This window comes from Magallana gigas, chromosome 4, assembly GCF_963853765.1.
Source record: "Magallana gigas chromosome 4, xbMagGiga1.1, whole genome shotgun sequence".
Lineage (NCBI taxonomy): Eukaryota > Metazoa > Mollusca > Bivalvia > Ostreida > Ostreidae > Magallana > Magallana gigas.
Window position 1 is genome coordinate 35,670,689 of NC_088856.1, and position 23,723 is coordinate 35,694,411.

The window sequence follows — 23,723 nt, forward strand, 5'->3', positions numbered from 1 at the left end:
ACAGTAGTAGATATTGTCGTAAATTTCTACTTTCGTTTTGACTTCACAAGAAAATATTTTTGGAAGTAATGTGGTGTGTTTATGATAATTTAATCATGTAACGATTGTAACGGTTACAATATGTAAACTTTACTCGATTTTTTTAAGGACTGAGCTGGAAACAGCGACAAAGAAGTGAGTGTTATTTGTTTACAATGCTGTCAAAGTCATAGTGACTGAGGTCTAGCGTCAGTAGAATGCACCCTGAAGCACTATACTTGACCTTGCGAAGGCAATCGTTCTGTCAATTTTTAAAAATATTAAATTTTTTTATAAGCGTATCCTGATTTTCTTAACCATACATGCTAGAAGAAGGGACACGTACATTTTATAGGCAACATATAGTACATGTAGTACAATTTAAACCCTGAATGGGCAAATCTTCAGATAATCCCAGATTTGTTAACATTAAATCTCAAAATGCTCGTTGACCATGTTGACATATATAGGCAGTATGAACAAAACCATTATGATAATGGTGAAAAACTGTGCAAGGAGTCATAAGAATATATAATTTCCTAATGGATAATTTTAATTCCCATCATAAATCTCCATAAGAATTCAATTCCTGTGATTTTTTTTTCTTGGCATAAAGAGCTAGGGATCATTTTAAAGAAAAAAATCTTAGAAATCAATTTAATTTATTTTTTTTTACTGACAGGTATGTGTACTTATTAAGAAAATGGGAAAAATGTGATGGAAGCGTTAACCTTGGATGCACTTATTAGACTTTCAGACATGAACATGTATTTCTATTCAAACTAATCATGCAACTTTACATGTATTTTTAGAATTCAAACATTCCTGAGGTCTCTATAAGATAAGCCACTCTGAGAATTCAGTCTTAAGTTTTTAAATTTTCAACTGTATATGGAAGCATAAATTGGATGTTCAGCCAATTTCGTCAATACTTCAGTGACAGTTTAAAATTGAAACACTGATCACTTCATGAATTTCATATGTGGTCACAGCTAGTTCAATTATACCACCTTCAGTACTATTTAAGGTTTTAAAAGCTTGTTCATCTCAAAACTGAGTATGGGTTATACTTATTTAAAACCAATGAATTTGTTAAAAATGTTTTAAGTACTAGCTGTCCAAATTAATTAAGTCTTGATCAAAATTATCAGACTGAATGATCATATGAAACGGTATGTGCAGAACTTCCTTATTGTTTTTTGTACTTATATTGACAGTGTGATTTAATTCACCTCTGTATACATGCATACAGATTACAGTGATTTACTTTTAAAAGTAATAAAATACTTTCTTTGGTGATTCATGCTGGATATGAAGGTACTTCTCTCTTGAAAAGTGGACAGGCATAGGATGTTGTTTTTAAGCAAAATAAAATTTCGTTGGCATTTAATTTCGTCATATCGTAATCTATAAAATGTATTGCATATCAACTCTATATTTATTAATCTTTGGGATTAAAATTCACTATATATTTAATTTCATTGATTTTTACAGTCCTCGACGAATATTACCGCTTCTACAGTAGATTAAAAAAATACAGTCTACTGAAACAAATGACAAAAAGAATTTGATTCAGATACCTGAGCACTGGAGTCATGTTATCATTCTGTGGTGTTGCTATTAAATCAATATACTCAAATCTCTTCATTGCTTCCCAGTGGCAGGCCTCGAGCCTTCACCAACCTTAGGGTGGCAGTCCCTGAATATGCCGATACCTCAAGATTTCCAGCTGAACACCTTCCTACAGAAACTTGCCAGTGAAATAACGGATGAAGATCTTCAAAACTTAAAAAGTCTGCTTCATGGTCTGTTGGTTTTCGACTCCTCCAAGTCAACTTCTGGACCACATAAAAAAACATGAAATTTTTTCAAATTAGTTTTCAACTTTTGGAAAGAAATATCAAAGTTGTTGTTAAGATAGCATATTCAAAGGCAAAAAAAATTATAACCAAATTAAAGATCAAGTAAAAAAAAAACCAGTCTTTGCAAGTTCTTCAATATAAAAAATGAAAACATAATTTCACCAAAAGATTTTATTCTGCAATTATTCTGCTGATTCCAAAAAAAAGTGGGGGGAAGTAATTTATCAAGTGAGGAATTGCCAAGTCAAGAGTTACAGAACCTTGCTAAGGAACAGAGAATTTGAATTTTGTATATTTCTAACATACTTCATGAGTATTTATTTCTGTGACTCCTTATATTTGAAGGAGATGGAGGCCTACAGAAAAGAACACTTTCTGGCATCACAAGTGCTGTGGATTTTTTCACGGTCCTCAAAGAAAAAATGTACCTGAACAGGGAGAACCTGATCTTTGTGCAGGCGTGTCTGTGGAACGTAGGTCGCCGTGACCTACATAGAAAATGTGTAGAGTTCGCTAAATCGTCTGACAAGATTCTCCATTTCTACTGCCCAAAGGATACACCAGGTAGGTATTTATACATATTTATAGGATGCATCCATTCCCAAAATTGTTGCTGTAAATGAGGAAATGTTCGCTCAGGGTTCAGTGGTTATCTCACACGAGTAAAAAAAAAAAATACCAGTATGTGATTCATGTGTAATAGTGTGTATATAAAGGCTCAGTACTGCCACGCTCCTACTAGCACTAACTCAGTGGGTTAACCCTTTAGCTAAGCGGTAGAGCGTCGGTTTTTAAACTGAAAGGTCCCGAGTTGGAGCCTAGTTGTTGTCATTCCTCCTCTTCTGTTACACATGTGTGTATAGTCCCATAGCATCTCGCATACATTACACTCAGTTTTGTTTCACCATAGATAAGGAATTGTTTTATTATACAGTAAACAGTACTCAATACAATGTACCATACAGTCAAAATTGATCTATGAACTTTTTGATTTAAATATATATAATTTTGTGTCAATCCTCCGTAAGTTGTCTATTAGATATATATTTAATATATATTTATTTAGTTTTGTTGATTTACAGTTACTACAAAATACTGCTATTACAATTTTTGTACTTAGATTATTTTGTATTGCAACAAATAGTACGGTAAATTAATGATTTTGTTTATAATATCTTGACAGAAAATGGCTACCAGTTCATTAAATTCCATGTGGCTGGTGGTTTGGACACGTTTAGGCGACCACAGCTTGAACATGTTCAGCGAACCGTAGCACAGCTAATGGGGTGTCAGCCGGAGTACGTAATAGTGGCGGGAATCGAACCGTCCAACAGTATAGTGGTGACACTGATGGTACTGGAGGCCTACATCGAATTGCTTCCGTGCGCAGACAAATATGAACTCGGACTTCTCAAAGCTGTGGATGTGGATAAAATCATCACCAATAAAGGCATCGAAATAGATGTACCTTGTTATGGTATTTACATCTGCAATTTTATTTTTCATGGTCCCCCCCCCCCCCAATTGATTTGAATATTAATTTATTTTAATTAGTTGAGATGAGGTAACCAGGATTAATTCTTTCTTCTTTTTTTAATAAAATAAATGCCAATTTTGTGCCAGAATTCTTGTTTTGATCAAAGACAAAAAAATTTAATGTGTAATAACAATAAATTAGCTGTATTTGGTTTCATTAATTAAAATTAAAAATGCGTATAATTGCCAGAAAAGTATGAATTTAACAATAACAAATATTATTGAATATACAGTAAAACACAATTATAGCGAACACACTTATAATGAATTGACGCTCACAGCGAAGTGTTTCTCATTCCCTGTTACTTAATTACACGTTGTGTAAAATTGATGGATATAACGAATTACGCATATAACGAAGTAATATCTCCTGTCCCTTGCACTTCGTTATAAGCTTGTTTTACTATCATGATGTTAAATATTTTTTTGTGTCATTTTTGTCAGACATTTTGTGTATTCATGATTGTATAATCATTGTTTAATGATTGTATAATCATTGTTTAATGATTGTATAATCATTGTTTAATGATTGTATAATCATTGTTTAATGATTGTATAATCATTGTTTAATGATTGTATAATCATTAAAATCATATATGAAGGTGGTTACCATGCCAGTGAAATCCGGAACATTTTGAAGAGACAAAGAGATCTGGAGACCCAGCTAGACAAGGCACAGAGGAATTTGTTAGAGATAGAGAAAGGTGGGAGGCTACTATTGTTTTAAGATTGTTTTCTAAAATTAAAATTTGCAATTTTTGATCTGAGAAAATACTTTTTACCATCATATGTTTCCAACCTACAGCCCTAGGGAAGCTGTGAGATTGGAAATGCTGGTAAGAATATAAAATACAATGGATATGGCTTTTGAATGTTTTATGCCAATTATTGGTCAGGGGCCCGTTTCTCAAAAAGGCCTACGTCCAGGCGTAAGCTTAGTCCGGACTAAATCAGGGACTAAACCTCAAAACCAGACTATGTTGCGTTTCACAAAAAGGCGGAAACTTAGTCGGGACTAAATTTGGGTTTAAATCTACGCCTTCTAATGGGTTGGCGTAAGTCTGTGCACAAAAATAGCGAGTGTTTTGTTTCTAAGGCAAAATATACTGAGAATTTTATTTTTTGGTTTGTTTTATGTGTTATTAAAGAATACATTCACATTTATTTAAATATTTGTACATGTACTTATAACTTTAAAAAATACCTATTGTTCGATAACTGTTTCTATTTCTAAATAAATTAAGATTAAATCAATTTGATAAATAATGGGCTCACCTTATCAAACGTATGTAATAAACATTAATATTACTTCTCGTAATGAAATTTATCTAAAGTGTGAAGAATGGGTATACCCCGATAAATGATAGAAACACAATTATTAAAAAGATGCTTCATTTCTAAATTAAACATGTATTCCCCAACAAGTCAAGATAGATGTATAAAAGTACGAGTAGATTACTGATTTTTTTAATCAATACTCAGTAAGCATGAACTAGAAATTTAATGTTTCTAATCAAATTTGAACCTGTGAAACGAAACCGATTTCAAAATTATGAATAAGAGCAACTCAAAACGTTTACATTTGTAATTTGTCTTTGTATGTGGTTGTTTGTTCTTTATCTATACATTTATTACTGAAAACTTTACAACACGTATGCATTCTCATTTTCCTTTTTTTACTCCTAGTATCTTTACAAAACCGTATGAAAGCTACATGTATTTTGGAATGTTTATGAACTCGCAATTAGGTACAATCAATTTTTGTTTGTTAAAATATTACTTAAAAATATGTTTTAGAAGCATGCAGAGTCTGCATCAATTTTAGATCTGTTGACAAGCGTTTGTCAAGGTTATCGAATATCATAAAATTTCACATGCACACCTTGAATTTTTGGAAATCAAATTCATTAATCTTATGAATTCTAGGATTATCGAAGTGATCAATTGCATTCATATTTAACATGGATGGTAATTCTTTTAAAATAGGTATGGTGCACATGTACTGTCAATGATCTTCGTGCTTATTCATATGCATTGTTTATTTGTACTCATTTAATTGAATTAATCTTTAATTACTTGAATTCATGATGATAGTTTTGTTTCATCATATTTAAGATGTGCGTATATCAAGGGATTTTTTTTTATTTCAAAGTTGTTGACTTGCAATACAAAAGCGTTGTTTTAGCAGTTTTACAACAGTGTGCATTGTTTATAAATTTAACTAGCTTGCATTTGTCATACTTATTATATAAACAATTGTATACATCCCCACCCCAATAACTCAAAGCAGATAGGGAAAAAAGTAAGACTCACATGCACTTGTTAAAACCGCAAAGATGCAAAATGTCTTATCTTAAGGGGATAGGGGATTTTTTAGATGCCTTTTCCATTAAACTTGTAAAATCCTTTTATTTATAAAACTTTCTTTAAATAGGAAGAGTGTTCTTAGATAACTGCTTTTATATCTTTATTTTAATCAAGATACTGTATACAGGGTATTTTGGTCCCGTGTAATTTCCGTCCTTCTACACTTGCAAACAGTTTCACTCTGTCGTGACTTCGCCCAGTCACAGCTGTTACTTAAGTTACTTAATATTAGATATTGAAAATCAACATAAATTCGCCCGCTGACAACAAGGATGAAATAATTGAAAATTAAACAGGGCAAATTATTCCCTGTTTATGGTGTATATTACTATATTACTTTCAACCCCCCCCCCCCCCCCCCCGAAAAAAAAAAAATAATCAATCGATTAAACCAAAACCTCAAATGTTGATAATTCCTGTCTTGTTAATTGTTGTTGACTATTAATATCTTTCAAAAATATTATCATTTGAATCGCAGAAAATTAAGAATCGTTTCCATGTCATTGTCTACATTCTTTCAATATTGGAAAAGAGGATGGACAAGGTTCATGTAATATTATTTATACAGTAGATATTTTTGATTTCAGTTGGTTGCTGTTATACTCATGGTCATATTATTTTCTATAAATAATATAGTGGACTGATAAAAAAGAATCAAGCTTTATCCCAGCATCTGAAAATGTCTAAAGATCTACAGTGTCTATGAAGCATACTTCTCATTCTGCAGACGTACTGGGGCATATCCACTGTACCTTGTTCCTGTATTCTATAAATATTTGAAGTTTACACGAACATTGAAGTTAATTTCTATGTATTGTTTCGTTCAATTTATATGTAAGATTGTGCCTCAATATCATCTATAATGCATTTAATTGTCACATATTTGGTTTCTGAAACCTTTCTCTAAAATTTCATTATGTTAAGAAGTGTATAGGCATTTGTTCTACTTTTATTAATATAAAATGTCATGAACAGCTTGAACTATGCACATTCAGTGGTAAAGTATAACATGCGTACTTTCGGGTACTACATGTACTATGAATTGGAAAATTGATCCACCACATATAATCATAGCCTCAAAGCAAAACAAAATATGATATGCACATGCTTAGTACTCATGATGTCTAAATTTTCGACATTTAAACCCTAACTTACGCCTCTTTCAGAAACGCAACTTAGACCCGAATAAATATTGGCGTAACTTTGTTAGTCGGACTAACTTAGGCCCAGATTTACGCCTCTTTGAGAAACAGGCCCCAGGTGTTTACATTGTCTTTGATTTTACGGCTATTATCAGAGGAATAAAATTTTGTTATACCCCTGTAAAACAGTTACTATATACATGTAACTCTTTACGAAAAAAAGTCCAGCATTTTGACTGTTGGACTGGAATTTGTTGGATTGGAACTGTTAAAATCGACTGTTAAAAAAGACTGTTGACCGATGACGTCACATTCCGCGAAAACAAATTAATGATTAGAAGGAGTATAACAAAACAGTTGTTGACTGTGTCTCGAGCAACAGTTGATCTGTCGGACCGCCTCACAAACTGTTGCCCAAGGCCAAAACCTTGGGCAACAGTTTGTGAGCCAGTCCGACAGATCAACTGTTGCCCTCAACCCCAGTCAACAACTGTATACTGTCGCTCAAATGTATGCAGAGCTGGGAATTACACAATAATGAGATTATACCTTCAACTGTAAACATATTATCCTTAACGTACACAATAATTGGCAGAAAATGTTGTTTTTTTTACAACAGGATAGCATGGACTTGATTTATGGCTTTTCAGAATTCACCTTTAATATAATCTTATACATGTACATATTTGTTTGACATTCAACGATGTCCTTGATTTAGCAGAAGCTGCATGATTCTGCAAAATACACAGTTAAATGTACCGGTAATATATTTACAGTGTCTAGAATATTGTTTGTCGGCAGATTTTTGCAGTACTGTATTTTTGCATTTTTCAGTTTTGAAGTAATTTAAAGGGTCCTCCACACCTTTTGAAAAAAGTTTCAATCACAATTCCAAAGTTTTATATTTTTTAAAGATTTGGAATTTTAGCATGTATTCAAATTGAAAATGACAAGGGAAAAAAGTTCAGTTTTGAGGATAATGCATATTGTACCAGCTTTAAATGTTTTTTGCTGTTAATGAAAACAAAAGTTGCTGCTGTATTTTAACTTGGTACTTAAGAGTGAGTAGACTGAAGCTATACCCATTGCATTACAGAGATATTCACCCAAATTCAGTGATATACTGAAGTTTCCTTATTTTACTCGAGTGCTTAATTCCGCCATTCAACGGTTTAGCATCAAATCGGGAAAATGTAAAATTGCGAACGCCAAATTTTTGTCATCATTCCAAATAGTTTACATCTGTACAGAAATTAAAGCAAGATTTTAAAATCTGCGAGGTGTGCTTATCGTGATTTTACGCGGAGATTAATTTCCCGCGTTTAATTAATAGGAATTTACAGTAAACAGTTTCACATTGAGGGGTGTTGAGGATCCTTAAGCTTACACTGTATGCACATATTAAGTTAATTATTTACTTTTAAAATTGTTGAGAACAACTTCAAATCAAAATTGAACAGTACATATTTATTTTCTAGAGCGAAGAAAATCGTTCCAGGGATCGTTGACGAAAATGGCCCCAAAGGCGGCATCGGGAGAACTTGGTTTGGATTTCACCTCCCTCGTCTCAACTCCTGTAAAAAGTCTGAGGGTCCCTAATCCTCAGGTGATAGAAACTGTATAACATAATTATCATGCAAATCTTTATCTAATTCAGTCAATCTGTTATCATATAAAAATAGAAAGGTTGAATTTGGAACTTTATTGTCCATTTGTAGAGTACTATGTATAAGCAAGTTGGACATTGCAACTACTGTTTTTTATGTATTTTAATCTTGAAATCACTAAAGTCATCATTAATTTATTCACTAAATTTGAAATTTGGCCATTCTTCATGGACTAATGGATTTTTACAGTACTGAACAGATTTTCAGTGAACCGTACAGATTTTCAATCTGATTCATTACAACTTACCCATCATGCAGTGATGGGGGGGGGGGGACTTTATAAACCAGTTATGTTTAATTTTTATGCCCCCTTCGAAGAAGGGAGGGCATATTACTTTGCTGCTGTCTGTCGGTTTGTCGGTCGGTCCACCAACAATATCTAGGTCAAGTTTGATATTGGATACGATTGAGCAATTTTCAACAGAGTTATGTCCCTTGGACTTAGAAAAATTCCAAATATTTGCAGTTTTCATTTTCTTTGTGGATGTTTCCAAGGGAGGGGGGCATAAGTGTTTCACAAACATCTTTTGTTGTGAATAGATTCATAGAAGAGATGGGGTCCAATTAAACCATAATTTCTTTTTTTCTTTTTCTGAAAGCAGGAATTTGAGAATTTCATCATACATGTGGGTTTTATTTAAAATCAAACAAGACTTAAATGTATGATTTGTTATTCAGAAAAAAAGTTAATCTATTTTAAATTTGATGACTTTTAGGTAGTTTTTAGTGTACAGGAACTTTCTGGTAATTCGGGGGAGCAATTTCCTGAGCAAACAGACATGGAGCTTACCTACAGATCCCAGAAGAGTGTTGATAAAGGGAGTGATTTTGGTAAGACTAATTTTATGTGTGGTCATCAATTGTACATGTACCATGCAGGCTTTTTTTTATCCTTATTGCATGTCTCCTTGATGAATAGCCCATCTGAAAAACTATTTTGTTCATAAATACTATAGAGATGTCAACAAGTATTCCAATACACTGCTACCACTTGGTCACAATGGTCATTAACTAAAATGTTTTAGTTCATTTCTTAATTGTTATTAATTAAAAAAAAAATCAAATATTTATGCCCCCCTTTGAAGAAGGGAGGGCATATTGCTTTGCTGCTGTCTGTCAGTCGGTGGGTCTGTTCACCAACAGTTTCCGTTCATTTTGTATACAAATTATTCATAATTTTATCTAGGTCAAGTGTAATTTTGGATACGATCAAATAATTTTTGTCAAAGTTATGCACCTTCGACTTAAAAAAATTCCAATTATTTGCAGTTTCCATTAATTTTCTTCGCAGATGTTTCAATTAATTGCAGTTTCCATTCATTCTCTTTGCAGAAGTTTCCAAGGGAGGGGGCATAAGTGTTTTACAAACATCTCTGGTTTATTTTTTCATTAAACATCAGTTTTTTTGCCACAATTTTTTTTTAATCCATAAGCTACAGTCTGTTCCATCAATATCCCAGGTGTATTTTTTAAGGGGCATTATATTGGTCTGATCAAGTTATTGTTCTGAATAAAATAATTTAGGACCAATTAGATGTTTCTTAAGTTTAATGTAATTATGTTAATTATAGATTCAATTAGTTATTGGATTAGATCTTATAATATACCGGTAGATAAAACAGAATACTATAATCAAGAGCTCAACAAAGTTCAACAGTATAGTTGTGACCCTAATGGTACTAGTTACGTTTATTTGCTTCCGAGCGCAAACAAATATGAACTTGGACTTCTCAAAGCTGGTGATGTGGATAAAATCATCACCAATAAAGGCATCGAAATGGATGTCCCTTGTTATGGTATTTCATCTGGATATTTTTTTTTTCACGGCCATTGTTTACAGAGCAGGAAGCCTACACACATTCCATTGTGGTCAGCAATCTGCCCCGAGATGTTCAGGAGGAGGAATTACGAGAGTATTTTGAGAGGAGACGGGAACATGGAGGCGGACCAGTCAAGGATATGAGGTTGAACACACAGAGAGGGGAGGCCATTGTTAATTTTACTGATTACAGAGGTATAAAGAAAGCAAACCATAATGCACACTGATTTTGTGATGTCTTGAAATTAAACGATTCCAAAAAAACAGTATCTGTTCATAAACATTTAAAAACAGTCAGTTGGTGAAATTTGAAGATAACTCATATACCTTTTAACAGTCCTATAATAAGTTTTTTAATCTCATAATTACCAGCTTCCTCTAACCTCAAATTCAAAACTTGATGAACAAGCTAAGATTTGAAAAACTACCCTCACGAAAAGTTTATGAAGTCTTAAGTACATTCAGGACTTTGATTTTTTCCTTCATTCTTTTATTCCCAGCTGTTGGCAGACTTCTCCAGAGTAAGCCCCTTCTTTTCAAAACCCACTACATTAACGTAGAGCCCTACCATCCCAACGACGATAGTTTGCTCACCCTCAGTGGACTTGCTGAACCGGAACAGGGACCCCTGGTCACACTGGAGGTCAGTGGATTCAAACCCGAAACAAGGGAAGAAACTCTGGAGGATTACTTTGAGAATGAGAAGAGTGGAGGGAAGGCGGACAGCATCCGTCTACCAATCAGAATGGAGCCTGATAAGAGTGTCGCATACGTAGAGTTCAAGGACAAAGAAGGTTTGTTAACTACTGCAATGGTAGATCAAATTCCCTCATGAAATCATGTGTATGATCACCAATATGCAGTGAATATCACTCACATAAGTTAGGTTGACATTACACTGCGTTACATTACATTGTATTACATTACATTGTATTACATTACACTGCATTACAGTACACTGCATTACATTACACTGCATTAAGTACACTGCATTATATTACACTGCATTACATTACACTTCATTACATTACACTGCATTACATTACACTGCATTTCATTACGTTATATTACATTACACTGCATTAAGTACACTGCATTATATTACACTGCATTACAGTACACTGCATTATATTACACTGCATTAAATTACACTGCATTACATTACACTTCATTACATTACCGTTGAAATGAGTAGAATTGGCATTTAAAATGCTATCAATTGAAAAGATATATCATGTGCATATCATTTATTTTATAAAAAGGGCTATGTAAGCTGTCAAATGTTTGATTAAACACATTGAATGTATTCCAAGCCCATTTTAATGCATGCAAAAACGATATTAATTTTATGTCTTATTCATCACAAAATGAGTAAACCTAAGGTAATTTTACAGATAAATTACAAGATGATTAAAAAATTGGTCCAAATCTCTTGAATGAAGTGAAATAAAAAATGTTCAGGAAGGTTACGAAATAATTTTATCATGATGTTAATGGGGTTCCTTTTCTGTAGTGGCAGAGAGTGTTCTACATAAGGAAGGTCACATGCTGGATGGGGTCAAACTCAGGGTCCATGAGCATGTCCATAGGCGAAATGTTTCACAACCCAAATTCTATAAAAACAAAGTGTTTGTAACAGGTAAAGAGTCTATCTTTTGAATTGATGTAATAAACATATTCTATCATTTTACAATTAATATTTTTTTTATCAATATTCAATTTGATTCTTTATTCAACCACTATGTCAAAAGAAAAAAACTTACAATGTTTAATCTTTTTGATGTTTTCATGATTGTTGTATGCATATTAATGGCTAATAAGTAATTTTCTTAATACATATGTTTTGTCAATAACATTCACAGTACATGTACTGTATTATATTTGTTTATCCTTGTTCTAGGAATTGATCCCAAGACAACTCAGGATGGCCTGGAAAACTATTTACAAAATCGAGCGAATGTTCGTGTGTCGAACATCTGCAGGGATGCCTCGAAAGCTGTGGTCACTTTTGCCTCGGATATCGGTATCTCCTAAAACTAAACTTTGCATTTATTGCAATTCTTCAATATTTTAAAATGACTTTTGAGCAAAATGCTTTACTTTTAGTCCTAACCATATAATTAAATAGATTTTCAGTTTCTGATTTAGTCAATTCAAGACAATGTGTTATACTATTGTATGGTAACAGATGTTCAAAAACTCCAAGAGCTGTGTGAAAACAAGACACTTGACGATAGACACCTGACAGTTGAAAAGGTCAAGGTTACACACAGTGTCCTTGTAAGAAACGTCCTTGACACAACAACAGAGGACTGCCTAGGCATGCATTTCCAGTACAGGGTGAACGGGGGCAAGATCCACAAGATTCAGAAGCAAGGAGAAGACTCCTTCATTGTCTGGTTCATAGACCCTGCAGGTATGTATTGGGAACCAGTTTAATTACCAAAGCACAGTAAAACATGCTTATAACGAAATTTCAGAGACTTGCAATTTTGTGATTATAAGTGTGGTCGTTTTAAACGTGTTTTACTGTACACAATCATGAACTTGTAGTTTGACTAATAAACGTAACCAAAATACTGTAGATTCCTTATTTTACGCGAGTACTTAATTCCGTGATTCAACGGTTTTCCATCACATCGCAAGAACATAAAATCACAAATGCCGAAATTTTATTATAGTTTCATGTAGTTTATATATGTCCAAAAATTAAAAGCGAGATTTTAAAATTCGGGAGACAGGCTTCTCGCGGTTTTACGCGGATATAAATTCCCTCGACTTTACTTAGGAATTTACAGTAATTAAGGGATTATTTCCTTGTCTGTTGACCTTACAGGTATTGGTTACTAGTTTAATTAGCAAACTGGTAGCAACTAGATTAATTAGCATTATTATAGCATGAAAATTAAAGAAGGAGGGATGGGAGAGTTGATGCAAGTTAAAAACAGAAAGGGAGCATGTTTGTACATGGAATGGAAAGCATTTTTCTTTCTCAGTTGAACCAAATGAAAAAATAAATTACATCCCGCTGATCTAAATGTGATATACATGCATTTGATTTTGTAATTATTTTATTCCAGTGACCGGAGACATTTGTAGTCAATACCACAGTGTGGATGGACAGGAGCTAGAAGTCTGTCTGTATTATGAGTGCCTTGGGGTCACTAGGAGCTCCAAACTGCAGCTGACCTTCACCCCTCCATCAAAGCTGACCTATGACCCCAAAGAGACAGAAAAGTTAATGTTTCTGGAAAAATCTTCAAAAGCACAAGATGTATTGAAATCCAAGTTAGATCCACTATATGCTTTGGCAGAAATTCAGAGTGAAGGTGGCATTAAAAAAATCTCTGTTAGTTGCTTTCTAGAATATGATGTCCCTGATTGTAGGCAAAGAGCAAAGAAATGGGAAAAAAAGGTTAGAAAGGAATTAGACCAGTTTTTTAACTGCATTTTTGTTGAGTCTGTAAGACCTCTGAAGGAAATTTGGGAAGAAGTCGAAGGAAAGAAAGAGGAGTTTGAAAGTGAGGCTGAAGGGTGTGTAGTCATTGTACCAAAGAAGGAGTTGTTAGAGGTCAAGGTCATTGGGTGGAAAGATGACGTTTCCATAGCAATGGGCAAATTAACCGACTTCATTAAAAAGGCCAATGAAAAATTGGAAAAAATAAAAAATGAAATAACTGAGGTACTTCAGCTGCAAAAACAAATGAGCTTGAGAATCTTGAAGTTTACAAAGTTTTGTGAGAAATGCGAGGAGTATTTTCCACGCTGTAGAATAGACATAGATGAAAAGAACTTGAGGATCAATTTTCATGGGTTTCCCACCGATGTGTACAAGGCAAAATGTGCATTACTTGAACTTTTACACAGAAGAAGTAGGGTCCCTGTTGGGTCATTTACTCAGGAGAAACTGAATTTCTTGGAATCTCCCAAAATTCAAAGCCACTTGGAGAAAAAATTGAAGGAAAGTAACCTTAAAGGCTTTTATGAGATCAAACATGATCGCTGCATTGAAGTTAATGCTGAAACAGATGAACAAGCAGTAAAGATGGCTCAGTTTATCAAGAACTTCATTATTGAGACACCACGCAAAGTTTCCAAGTTTGACAAATTGCTTCTTTCATCACCTGAATTTGAAAAAGAAATGAAGAAAATTGAAAAGGATCATGATAATTTAATGAAGGTTGTTGCTGATAAAGAGAAGTTGGTTGTAAAAACATTAATGGTATCTGAATTGGAGAAAAGGGTCCTGGAATTAATAGACAATTTCTTCCAGACTAATGTCATGGTTGGAGAGGCTATTGAGTTGCCTCCTGCCATGTTGAGGTATCTCAGTGACTTTTGCTCAGAGGAATTAGAAAATATAGCTACGCAGGGTCAGAACAAAGCTTCTGCCGAGGTCTACTGCTCACAGACAGCTGTTTGCGTCACTGCTGTTGAGAGCGCCTTGTCTGAAATAAAGGGAAAAGTCGTTGCCTTGATTCAAAAAATTGAAAAAAGAATGGAGACCCTGAAACTTCCTAGTGTGGTAAAGTATCTACTTGGAGATCATGCTCGCACAAAAGCTGAGGATGTGGAGCATGAATTTCAGTGTGTCATCACGGCAGATAAGGAGAGTTTTCACGGTACACCCATCCAGAAACAACAGTCTCGTGAAAAAGACATGTACCAGGTACAAAATCTATTGTCTATCCGAAGATTAAAGAAAAAAAATTCATGCTTACAGCAAAGTTTGTTTCATTTCTCTCTGTAGTCCAAGAGCGTTTAATGAATTTATCAGTAATCAATATAAATTATATAATTATATATATTTTCATATATAAGAAAACAAAATTAATTGGTCTGTGGCATTTAACTGTAATTCTATTTTACTGGATAAGGATGATATTGTAAATTCTCTTTCCATTCTGAATACAGTTGGCATCCTGTGACCTAAATTTTGGAGGGAAAATTGTGGTGGTGAAACAAGACCTGACTGAGCTAGATGTGGATGTGATCGTGAATGCAGCAGACGCAAAACTAAAACTGGAGGGAGGGCTCGCCCTAGTCATAGGTCAAAAAGGTCGGACTCATTCATTCATTTATTCATTCATTCAATCATACTTGTTTTGATCAAATTTTGATAACCAAATTAAGGAATATTAGTACTATAATAACATCATATGACCAATATTTTCATTAATTAACATGTATATAAAGATACCATGAGTATTTTCCAACCCATTTATTTTATCAGGATTGCTTGGTGTACAAAGATATTCACTATCAGATGATATATAAGAAAAATTTAATTTCCTTCCTCTAAAACAAAAAATGAAAATAACTCACCTTTTTGCATTGCCAATCACCTCTCTAGTAAATTGTTTAAAGAACATTGTATGACTGTATGATTAGTGGGGTAGAGTCAGGTAAATGGCATTCCTACTAGCTCTGGCTAGCGGGTTAACCCTTTAGCTCGCTCGGTAGAGTGCTGGACTGGCGTGCCAGAGGACCCGGGTTCAAACCCCAGCAGAGGCAATAAGTGTCTCTGTTACATTAGGACAAATAAAAACACAGCAATATGACCGTATTTTTGTCACAAAGGTGGAGATGAGATGTACCAGTGTTGTCAGAAGTTTATCCGTGACCAGGGGCCGCTGAGTCCCGGGGATGTGTTTTGCTGCCCTGCTTCGGGTCAGTTGAAGTGCAGGGCTGTGGTTCACTCAGTGGGTCCTGTGTGGCAGGACGGAGAGTACCAGGAGGCGGAGCTTCTGAGGGAGGCAATCTACAGCTGTCTAATGGAGTGCGACCAACCAAACAATCAGTTCAAGTGAGTGACAGGTGTCATTATTGCCAGAAAAAATTAAAGTACTGAAAGTACTTGTAACTCCAGGCATTTGTTCATTTTTCGTAGCATTCATGCATCACACTATGAAGTTATTGTGTCAACCCATGACTAGTTATTGGACAGGGGACACAAATTGATATATCAATCTAAGATACACTAAGGGATAATGATATGTCAAAAAGAGCATAATGCATTCTTTTTCACTTGAAAAGTTAAATTATGATGCCAACCTCCAACATGTGAAAATCTGGTCATGACCAGATTTGGAAAGTAAAAAATCTGGTCATAGCGCGTAACGACATTCACGACATATTAATCATGCATTTCATAGGTATATACAATAGAAATACATGTATGTGTTAAAACTTATGTGTAATACTTTATTGCAAAGAAGCATTTTAACTATTAAACAGTTGCTGATTTTGAATTTTGTAAAGTGATCTGACACAGAAAATGGTAGGTTGTGTTCATCTGAAAAAAAAAAATGCAAAAAGAGTTTCTGCTACATTAACCTTGCTTTTGAACTCTGTAAATGATGGCATGAAAGTTGTAAGTGACTTGGAAGACTTTTGTGTATTAAAAAGCATTCTATACATGACTAAGCGTTTTTGAATGTTTAGTCAGATCATTTTGGGCACAAAATCCAATATTCAAATGTGCGTTACATAGAACGCAAAAGCCTCGTTTTGTACTCGATTACTTTGTTTTACCTATGGGAATTCAATTTCCCAGATATGTTGATAAGTACAAAAATATCGTTTTCTTTTTGTTGGTTTTGATTCCGCTAGCTACGATGAAGACCTTTTCTTATTGGAAACAATCACATTTAATGATTTAAACCTTCGCTTAGTCAAAACAACTCACGATAATAATTACACTTAATGTGTCTGTTATAGCCATCGGCATTGTTTACGCGTTACGTAAATCCAAGCTCAGCTTGGGTTCATAACTGGAAGTTAAACGCGCAACGTAATTTACGAACCAAATCCGGAAATGGGGAGATTTTCGGGTTGTTCGACAAAAATTGGGTGAAAAGCATGACCCGCCAGGTCATAAAAAATAATCGGGTGAAGGGTTGAAAAATCGGGTGTGACCCGACGAAATCGGGTCAGTTGGCAAGTATGGTAATTATTGCACTTTTGTCTGTTGAGTTCCATTTAGCAAATATGGTATCATAAATTCAAGTTAAATCACTTCAAATAAATTGGATCAAAAGATTTTTTAGTGAGAGTGATGCAAAATGGAAAAAATTAATAAATGCTTTTGTTAGTAAAATAGAAATTACTGATCTTCTCTTAACAAGATGTAGCCTGCCAAGTTTTCCAGAAAAGTTACCTACCTTTTATTTATTTATTATAATATAATTACTTCATGGAAAATATTTAGAAATTGTATGAATGAAATCAGCATAAACCCACCCATTTTTACAGAATGCTTGTGGTTTAACAATTTTATATGCATCGACAATAAATCAATCTTTTTTTCTGAATGGTATAAAAATGGAATAATGTTTTTAAAAGATATTATTAACAATGATGGTTCTTTCTTAACTTTAGATGAGTTTTACGAAAAATTTAAATTTAAACCCTCTTTTCTTCAATACAACAGTCTCCTTTCCTCTATCCCAAATAATTGGAAAAAACATGTCAAAGACAAAACACATCCTCCCCATAGCGAAGGGAATATAATGCACTCCTTGTCTGTTCAAGGAAAACTTCTACCATTAAGTGAACTAAAATGTAAAGATGCATATTAGATTTTAATTAACAGTTGCAAGGAAATTACTCTCTGTATCCAAAAATGGTCAGAAATATTTGAAGTAGAAATTCCAGTCTCTGATAATAAAAAGATATTTAATTTACCTTTTCAGTGTTGCACACAAACTAATGCACAATCTCTTCAGCTCAAAATATTACACAGAATCATAGTACATAACAAGTCGCTTTTTAATATGAAATTGATTCCAAGTCCGAACTGTAACACACACAACTGTAATGAAATTGACACTATACATCATAGATATTTCCAATGTAGAAGCATACAAATTTTCTGAAAAGATCTATTATATTGGTGGCAACAACATATAGAAAATGTCAATCACTTAACAATGCAAGATGTCATATTTGGTGTCTACAAAGTAAAAAATGTTCCACAAAATTATTGTATTTTACTTGGAAAATGCTTTATACATCTAATTCATTCAAAATCTCCTGGCAAACAAATTGAGTTCATTGCTTTTAAAAATTTTCTAAGAAACAAACTTCATGCGAAAGAAAATTATCTTTGTTCAAAGAATCAAATGCTCATTTTTTATGAATTATGGCAGCCAATATTAGTTAACTTATAAACTGTGGTCTTTCAGTATTATATGGATTGTCTTGATTGTTTGAAGTTTGCTGATTAATGCTTTATACCATGTTAAAACTAAGATGCATGTATATTTTAGATCCATGTTAATATTTTAGCTCCATGTCCAAGGTACTCATATATTGATCTGTTTCAATGCCATTTATCATTTATACTATTGTGAAACGTTTTGAATTGTGTTCTAAAAATATATGTACCATAATTGTTGAGCCATTAAAATATTCACTCACCAAAAAAAAAAAAAAAAAATATGGTATCATAAGGAAATTAAATACAGTTGAACTTCGATATCTGGAACATGGATATCTCGAATACAATGGATATGTTGAAGTGATTTGTAAGTCCAAACTACTAATTTTTTAAGTATTTTACCTTCGATATCTCGAATACTGGGATATCTCGAAGTTTTAAAACAGTTCCATCTAGTTCGAGATAACGAAGTTTTACTGTAGTTTATATCATATTCTAGGTACTAAGCTATTGCTGTAAGAGAAGTTGAATTTAAATTTCTTCTTCAAATACATGTATTGTATTTTCAGATCGATAGCTATTCCTGCCATCAGTACTGGTGTCTTTAATTATCCACGGGAAATGGCCACACGGGTCATTGTGGAGACGATAAAAGAATATTTCCTGGCAAATCCAGATTCGGTCATCCGCGAAGTTTACCTATGTGACATCAAAACTCTTGTTGTTGAGGCATTTACAGCAGCTCTGAAAGAGAAATTTTTGAATGTAGTCGAGGGGGAAGGGCATGACCAGGCATGGAAGAGGCTCAAGACCCCTCATGGTAATCTGTCCATGGACAATTTCATACCAAAGAATTTCATGATAGGTTAAAAAATGGCTTATAAATATATCCTGTTTTTTTATACCCACCACAAGAGAAATTTTAAAGGGGTTGTATTTGAATTGTCCTGTCCATGCTCATATTTGGTGCAAACATAAGAGCAGAGTATGCTTTCTAATCACAGTGTGCAGTGAACTGTTTTTATTTCAATAGAAAAGGCTCCTAAAGAGATTGAATACAGTCTAGGAGATTCCTTGAGGTCGGAAAACGTCTTAGAAACCTCCATAGAATTAACCCTGTATGGACACAATCAGGATCAACTCCGATCAGCAATGGAGAAGTTCCGGGAGATGGCTAGCGAGGACTATAAGAGGAAAGACTTCACCGACTCCGGTCTGAAGACTCTAAATGATAAACAGGTATCAGATCGAAATGCTTGTATTTAAAATTTAGATATTGAAAAACCCAACCCCCAAGCCTTTTCCCTGCTTGTATCTTCATAGTGCTATGAATGCAACCTCTGTGCATACTTAATCTTACAAATACTGGTTATTTACACATGGGGAAAATTTACATTATGATAGTTATGTGGTAAGCTTAAAATACCCCCATGCATATTGTAGAAAGTAAAAAATCAAAACTTTAGTGTGATCAATAACTCATCTGCATATTAAATACACATATTGTTTGACTATAAAAAATGCATACTTTTAAAAACACTCCCACAAAAAGCATTTTTACAGTACATGTTTGTTGTCATAGTAACTTCCACCATGCACTGTACTTTGAAACATATTAATCAAAAATACAGCAGTGTTATGTTCATATGCATGTGACAAGATAAAATTTTCAGTAAATCATGTTTTCTGATTGTGGCCGGGTAAGTAATTCCTCCTTCTTAGCAGTTGAGTTTAATTTTGTAATTCTTCCCATAACAGAAATCCAAGCTGCAAAACAAGGCCAGAGAGCTCGGCGTGGAGATAGATCTCAGCAAGCTCCAGCGCATAGGTCGCATCAAGCTACACGGACTGACGCAAGACGTCTTCGAGATGGAGAACGTCATTCAGAAATTGTTACGAAAACATAACATGCAACAGCAGACGGAGAAGGAGTTGAGCCACTACCAGACGGTGGTCCAGTGGAAGAGGGTCTTCAATGACCAGGAGGAGGTGGAGTGTTCCCCTCAGCTGAACATGAGTCTAGAGAAATACTACCAGCAGCAGGAAAAACGGATTCGGTTTCATATTAGTCAAGAGGAGTATATTGTCGATTTCACAAAGATGACCCTGCACGACCCTTTTGATACTACGGAAGTTTCCGAACTTCAGCGTCATTCAAAACTTAACGGTATGAGAATGGATGAATGGTCAATTGAATAAGAATTTATCATGAGATGAAAGTGCACTGTAATTTTTTTTAAATTTTGTATCAAATTAGAAAACTAATTTTAATCAAAAGATATTCAATGAAGTTTAGTGAAATAACATGATAATGTATTAATTTGGGTTGATAATCTATTTTGAAAAATCACAGAAGTGTTAGTTTTATTTGTTTTCATTGAGAGTAATCAAAGTACTGAAACTATCCTTGATAGCTTCCTTGACTTGTAGGGTACAATCAAATTGAAGCATATAGAAAAATAACCTCTTACATTTTTTTAGCAAATGAAAAGTGTTTTAAAATAAATAAATCTTCAGATACATTTTGAATGAATTTTGAACAGAAAAATTGCGCATATAGATATCAAATTGATTTACAAAAAAATTTAATTTTTCAGAACCAAGCAAGACAATTCTTCCTGATCACTGGTCACCAATGAGTGCAGACGATAACTTGATCACGATACCATTGAACCGCACTAAACAGGAGTACACAGAGATTGTCAGTAAGCTGAAGGGTGAGCTGGCTGGCCATTTGACAGTTTCAAGTTTTGAGGTGAGTTTGAGCGAGCTACGTACAATTACTGTAAACATACTACAGTAAAACACGGTTATAGCGAACACGCTTATAATGAATTGACGCTTACAGCGAAGTGAATTTCATTCCCCAAGTCTCTATTTCATGTTGTAAACTTGCAGTTATAACGAAGTTAAATTGTCCGTCCCTGGGACTTCGTTATAAGCGAGTTTTACTGTATATTTGGCTGTGTATTCCTTTTAGCGCTTTGGCGGAACACAGCCTTTGCTAAATCAAGTACATCGCTAATTGTCATGCATGTATGTATAAGAATAGTCACATTCAGGAATACGCCAATTCAAATCCACTCCAACTTGTTCAAAACCTTATTTACACCAAATATCGTATGTGCCAATATAATACTTTTACAGTATGCAGCTTGACCTATCTATTTAGAGTAGTGGTCATTCATGGATAAATTCTATGCCTTTCTACTCTTCTAAATAAGGAATCATTTTTTGAGTATTATGAGGTGATAATTTCGGTCGGGGTGTGATCAAATCCAATAAAGCCCGAAGGGCTTTATGATAGATTTGATCACACCCCGACCAAAATTATCATCTCATAATATTCAAAGAATGATTCCTTATTACTTATATTTATATAATTTTAAGCCATCGTACGATTGTATATTTAAATATAAATAAGCAAACCCCACTGGCGCCTCGATTTGGCGTCATTTGCATTATGGGTTATATAGTACAAAATCGATACGTAGTGTTATCACAGGCAATGACACTGGAAAATGTAAATATAGAGAGATATTTTGATCTTCTTTGATAGCAAAAGTATTTATGCAGTAATCTTGTACAAACCCCTGAACTGGATGAAAATATTAATATACATGTAATATAATCGTCATGGTTTTGACAGGTGGAAAGAGTTCAGAATCGTACCTTGTTTGAGCAGTACTCAGCTATGAAAGAGTTCATAGAGACTCAGTCCCAAGGGAGTTCTGTCCCCTTGGAGCGGCAACTATGGCATGCAGTAGACATAGAAGACATATCCGAAGTTAATTCATCAGGATTCAACAGGAACAAGTGTAGCCGAAAATGTAAGACCCTTCATCAAATACTAACATATAGTAACTTGATTGTAGAAGAAACACCTGATCATTAGTTGTGTTTATACTAGTATACATGTATTTAAAAAAGTCATTGTAGTTTATTTTGCAAACTGTAAAGATAATGAGATTATCTTTAAAGCCATCACAATTTTTTTTTCAAGTCAGTTTAACATGTTATTTGAACTATGAGAAAAGAAAATGCGCTTTTATTTGCATGCAATTTATTTTTCTTAGGTTAACTAGAAGCTTCAATTGCTGTTGCAAATACTTTTGCCATAAACAGTTTTTTTAAGTCCTTTTAAAAATGTTTCTTAGAATTGTTTTAAATTTAGTGTAAGACCTTAACAAAGATTCTTTTTTATAAATTAGTCACCACAAGCCTGAATTATTACAAATGTACTTTTATTTTTCCACTATATGGTTGACACAGCTATGAGCCTTGGTAATGGAGTATACTTTGACACCTCACTGATCCACAGTCTCCAGGAGACCAAGCTACAGACCACAGGCAGACAGAGGGCCGTCTATTTGTGTCGCGTTCTGACTGGAAGCTTCACTGAAGGATCTCCGAGCCTCTCCGTTCCTCCAGAAAAAAAGAGCAGCAAAACTGGTCATCAACGCTACGATTCTGTGGTGGACAAAATGAATGCCCCGCAGACCTTTGCTGTTTTTCAGGATTCTCAGGCCTATCCGGAGTATTTGATCAAATCTTCCATCCAATGAAAACCTTTCATACTGGTTGTAATTAATTCAATGACATAAAAGGACTAAAATAATGGTTATTTGTTAGATTTTCAAAAATATTAAGTTGAAGGTTTGATATGGGTTAATACAATGGCATGTATTTGATGGTTTTTAGAGTGTGTTTTTATAAGGAAATGAATATATGTTAATTTTGATAACTTCTCTCCAGATTAATAAAGACAGTTACATGTATATATAATTTAAATCTTTGTATATTCATTCCTGTTTTAAATTCTTATTTTGTACAACTGGCAGCATTTTTGAATTATAATACTGATGATAAAAAAAATAATTAACGTCAACAAATTATTATTTCAAAGTGTAAAGAAAAAAATCACATTTTTTCTCATTTAAAATTTCAAAAGATATATGGTACTTTATTTAGTTATATAATACATTTATTAATTTATATATAAAATTAATTTACTGTAATATTTTATTATGTGATAAATAAATGTATTTGTATATTTATAATCAAATGTTTAATGTCAAATTATCAAAAAGAATGACTAATTATGCTTAAATTTGTAGCATTAATTGTTTATAACAGTAAGCTAGCAATTTT

The 23,723-nt window shown here is 33.8% G+C and overlaps 1 protein-coding gene across 1 annotated transcript; it reads left to right on the forward strand.

Annotated features, from left to right (window-relative positions):
- Positions 1 to 18: 18 nt before the first annotated feature.
- On the forward strand, positions 19 to 23,366 carry LOC105347636 (protein mono-ADP-ribosyltransferase PARP14). The gene is made up of 21 exons (XM_066082263.1): positions 19 to 174; positions 1,677 to 1,823; positions 2,226 to 2,444; positions 3,064 to 3,357; positions 4,019 to 4,120; positions 8,404 to 8,531; positions 9,309 to 9,423; positions 10,433 to 10,606; positions 10,912 to 11,205; positions 11,925 to 12,050; positions 12,312 to 12,434; positions 12,600 to 12,827; positions 13,492 to 15,080; positions 15,326 to 15,470; positions 15,992 to 16,217; positions 19,142 to 19,392; positions 19,606 to 19,811; positions 20,331 to 20,739; positions 21,170 to 21,327; positions 22,222 to 22,402; positions 22,845 to 23,366. Coding segments are annotated over exons 1-21 (5,409 nt in total). The 5' UTR covers positions 19 to 173; the 3' UTR covers positions 23,138 to 23,366.
- Positions 23,367 to 23,723: the final 357 nt, after the last annotated feature.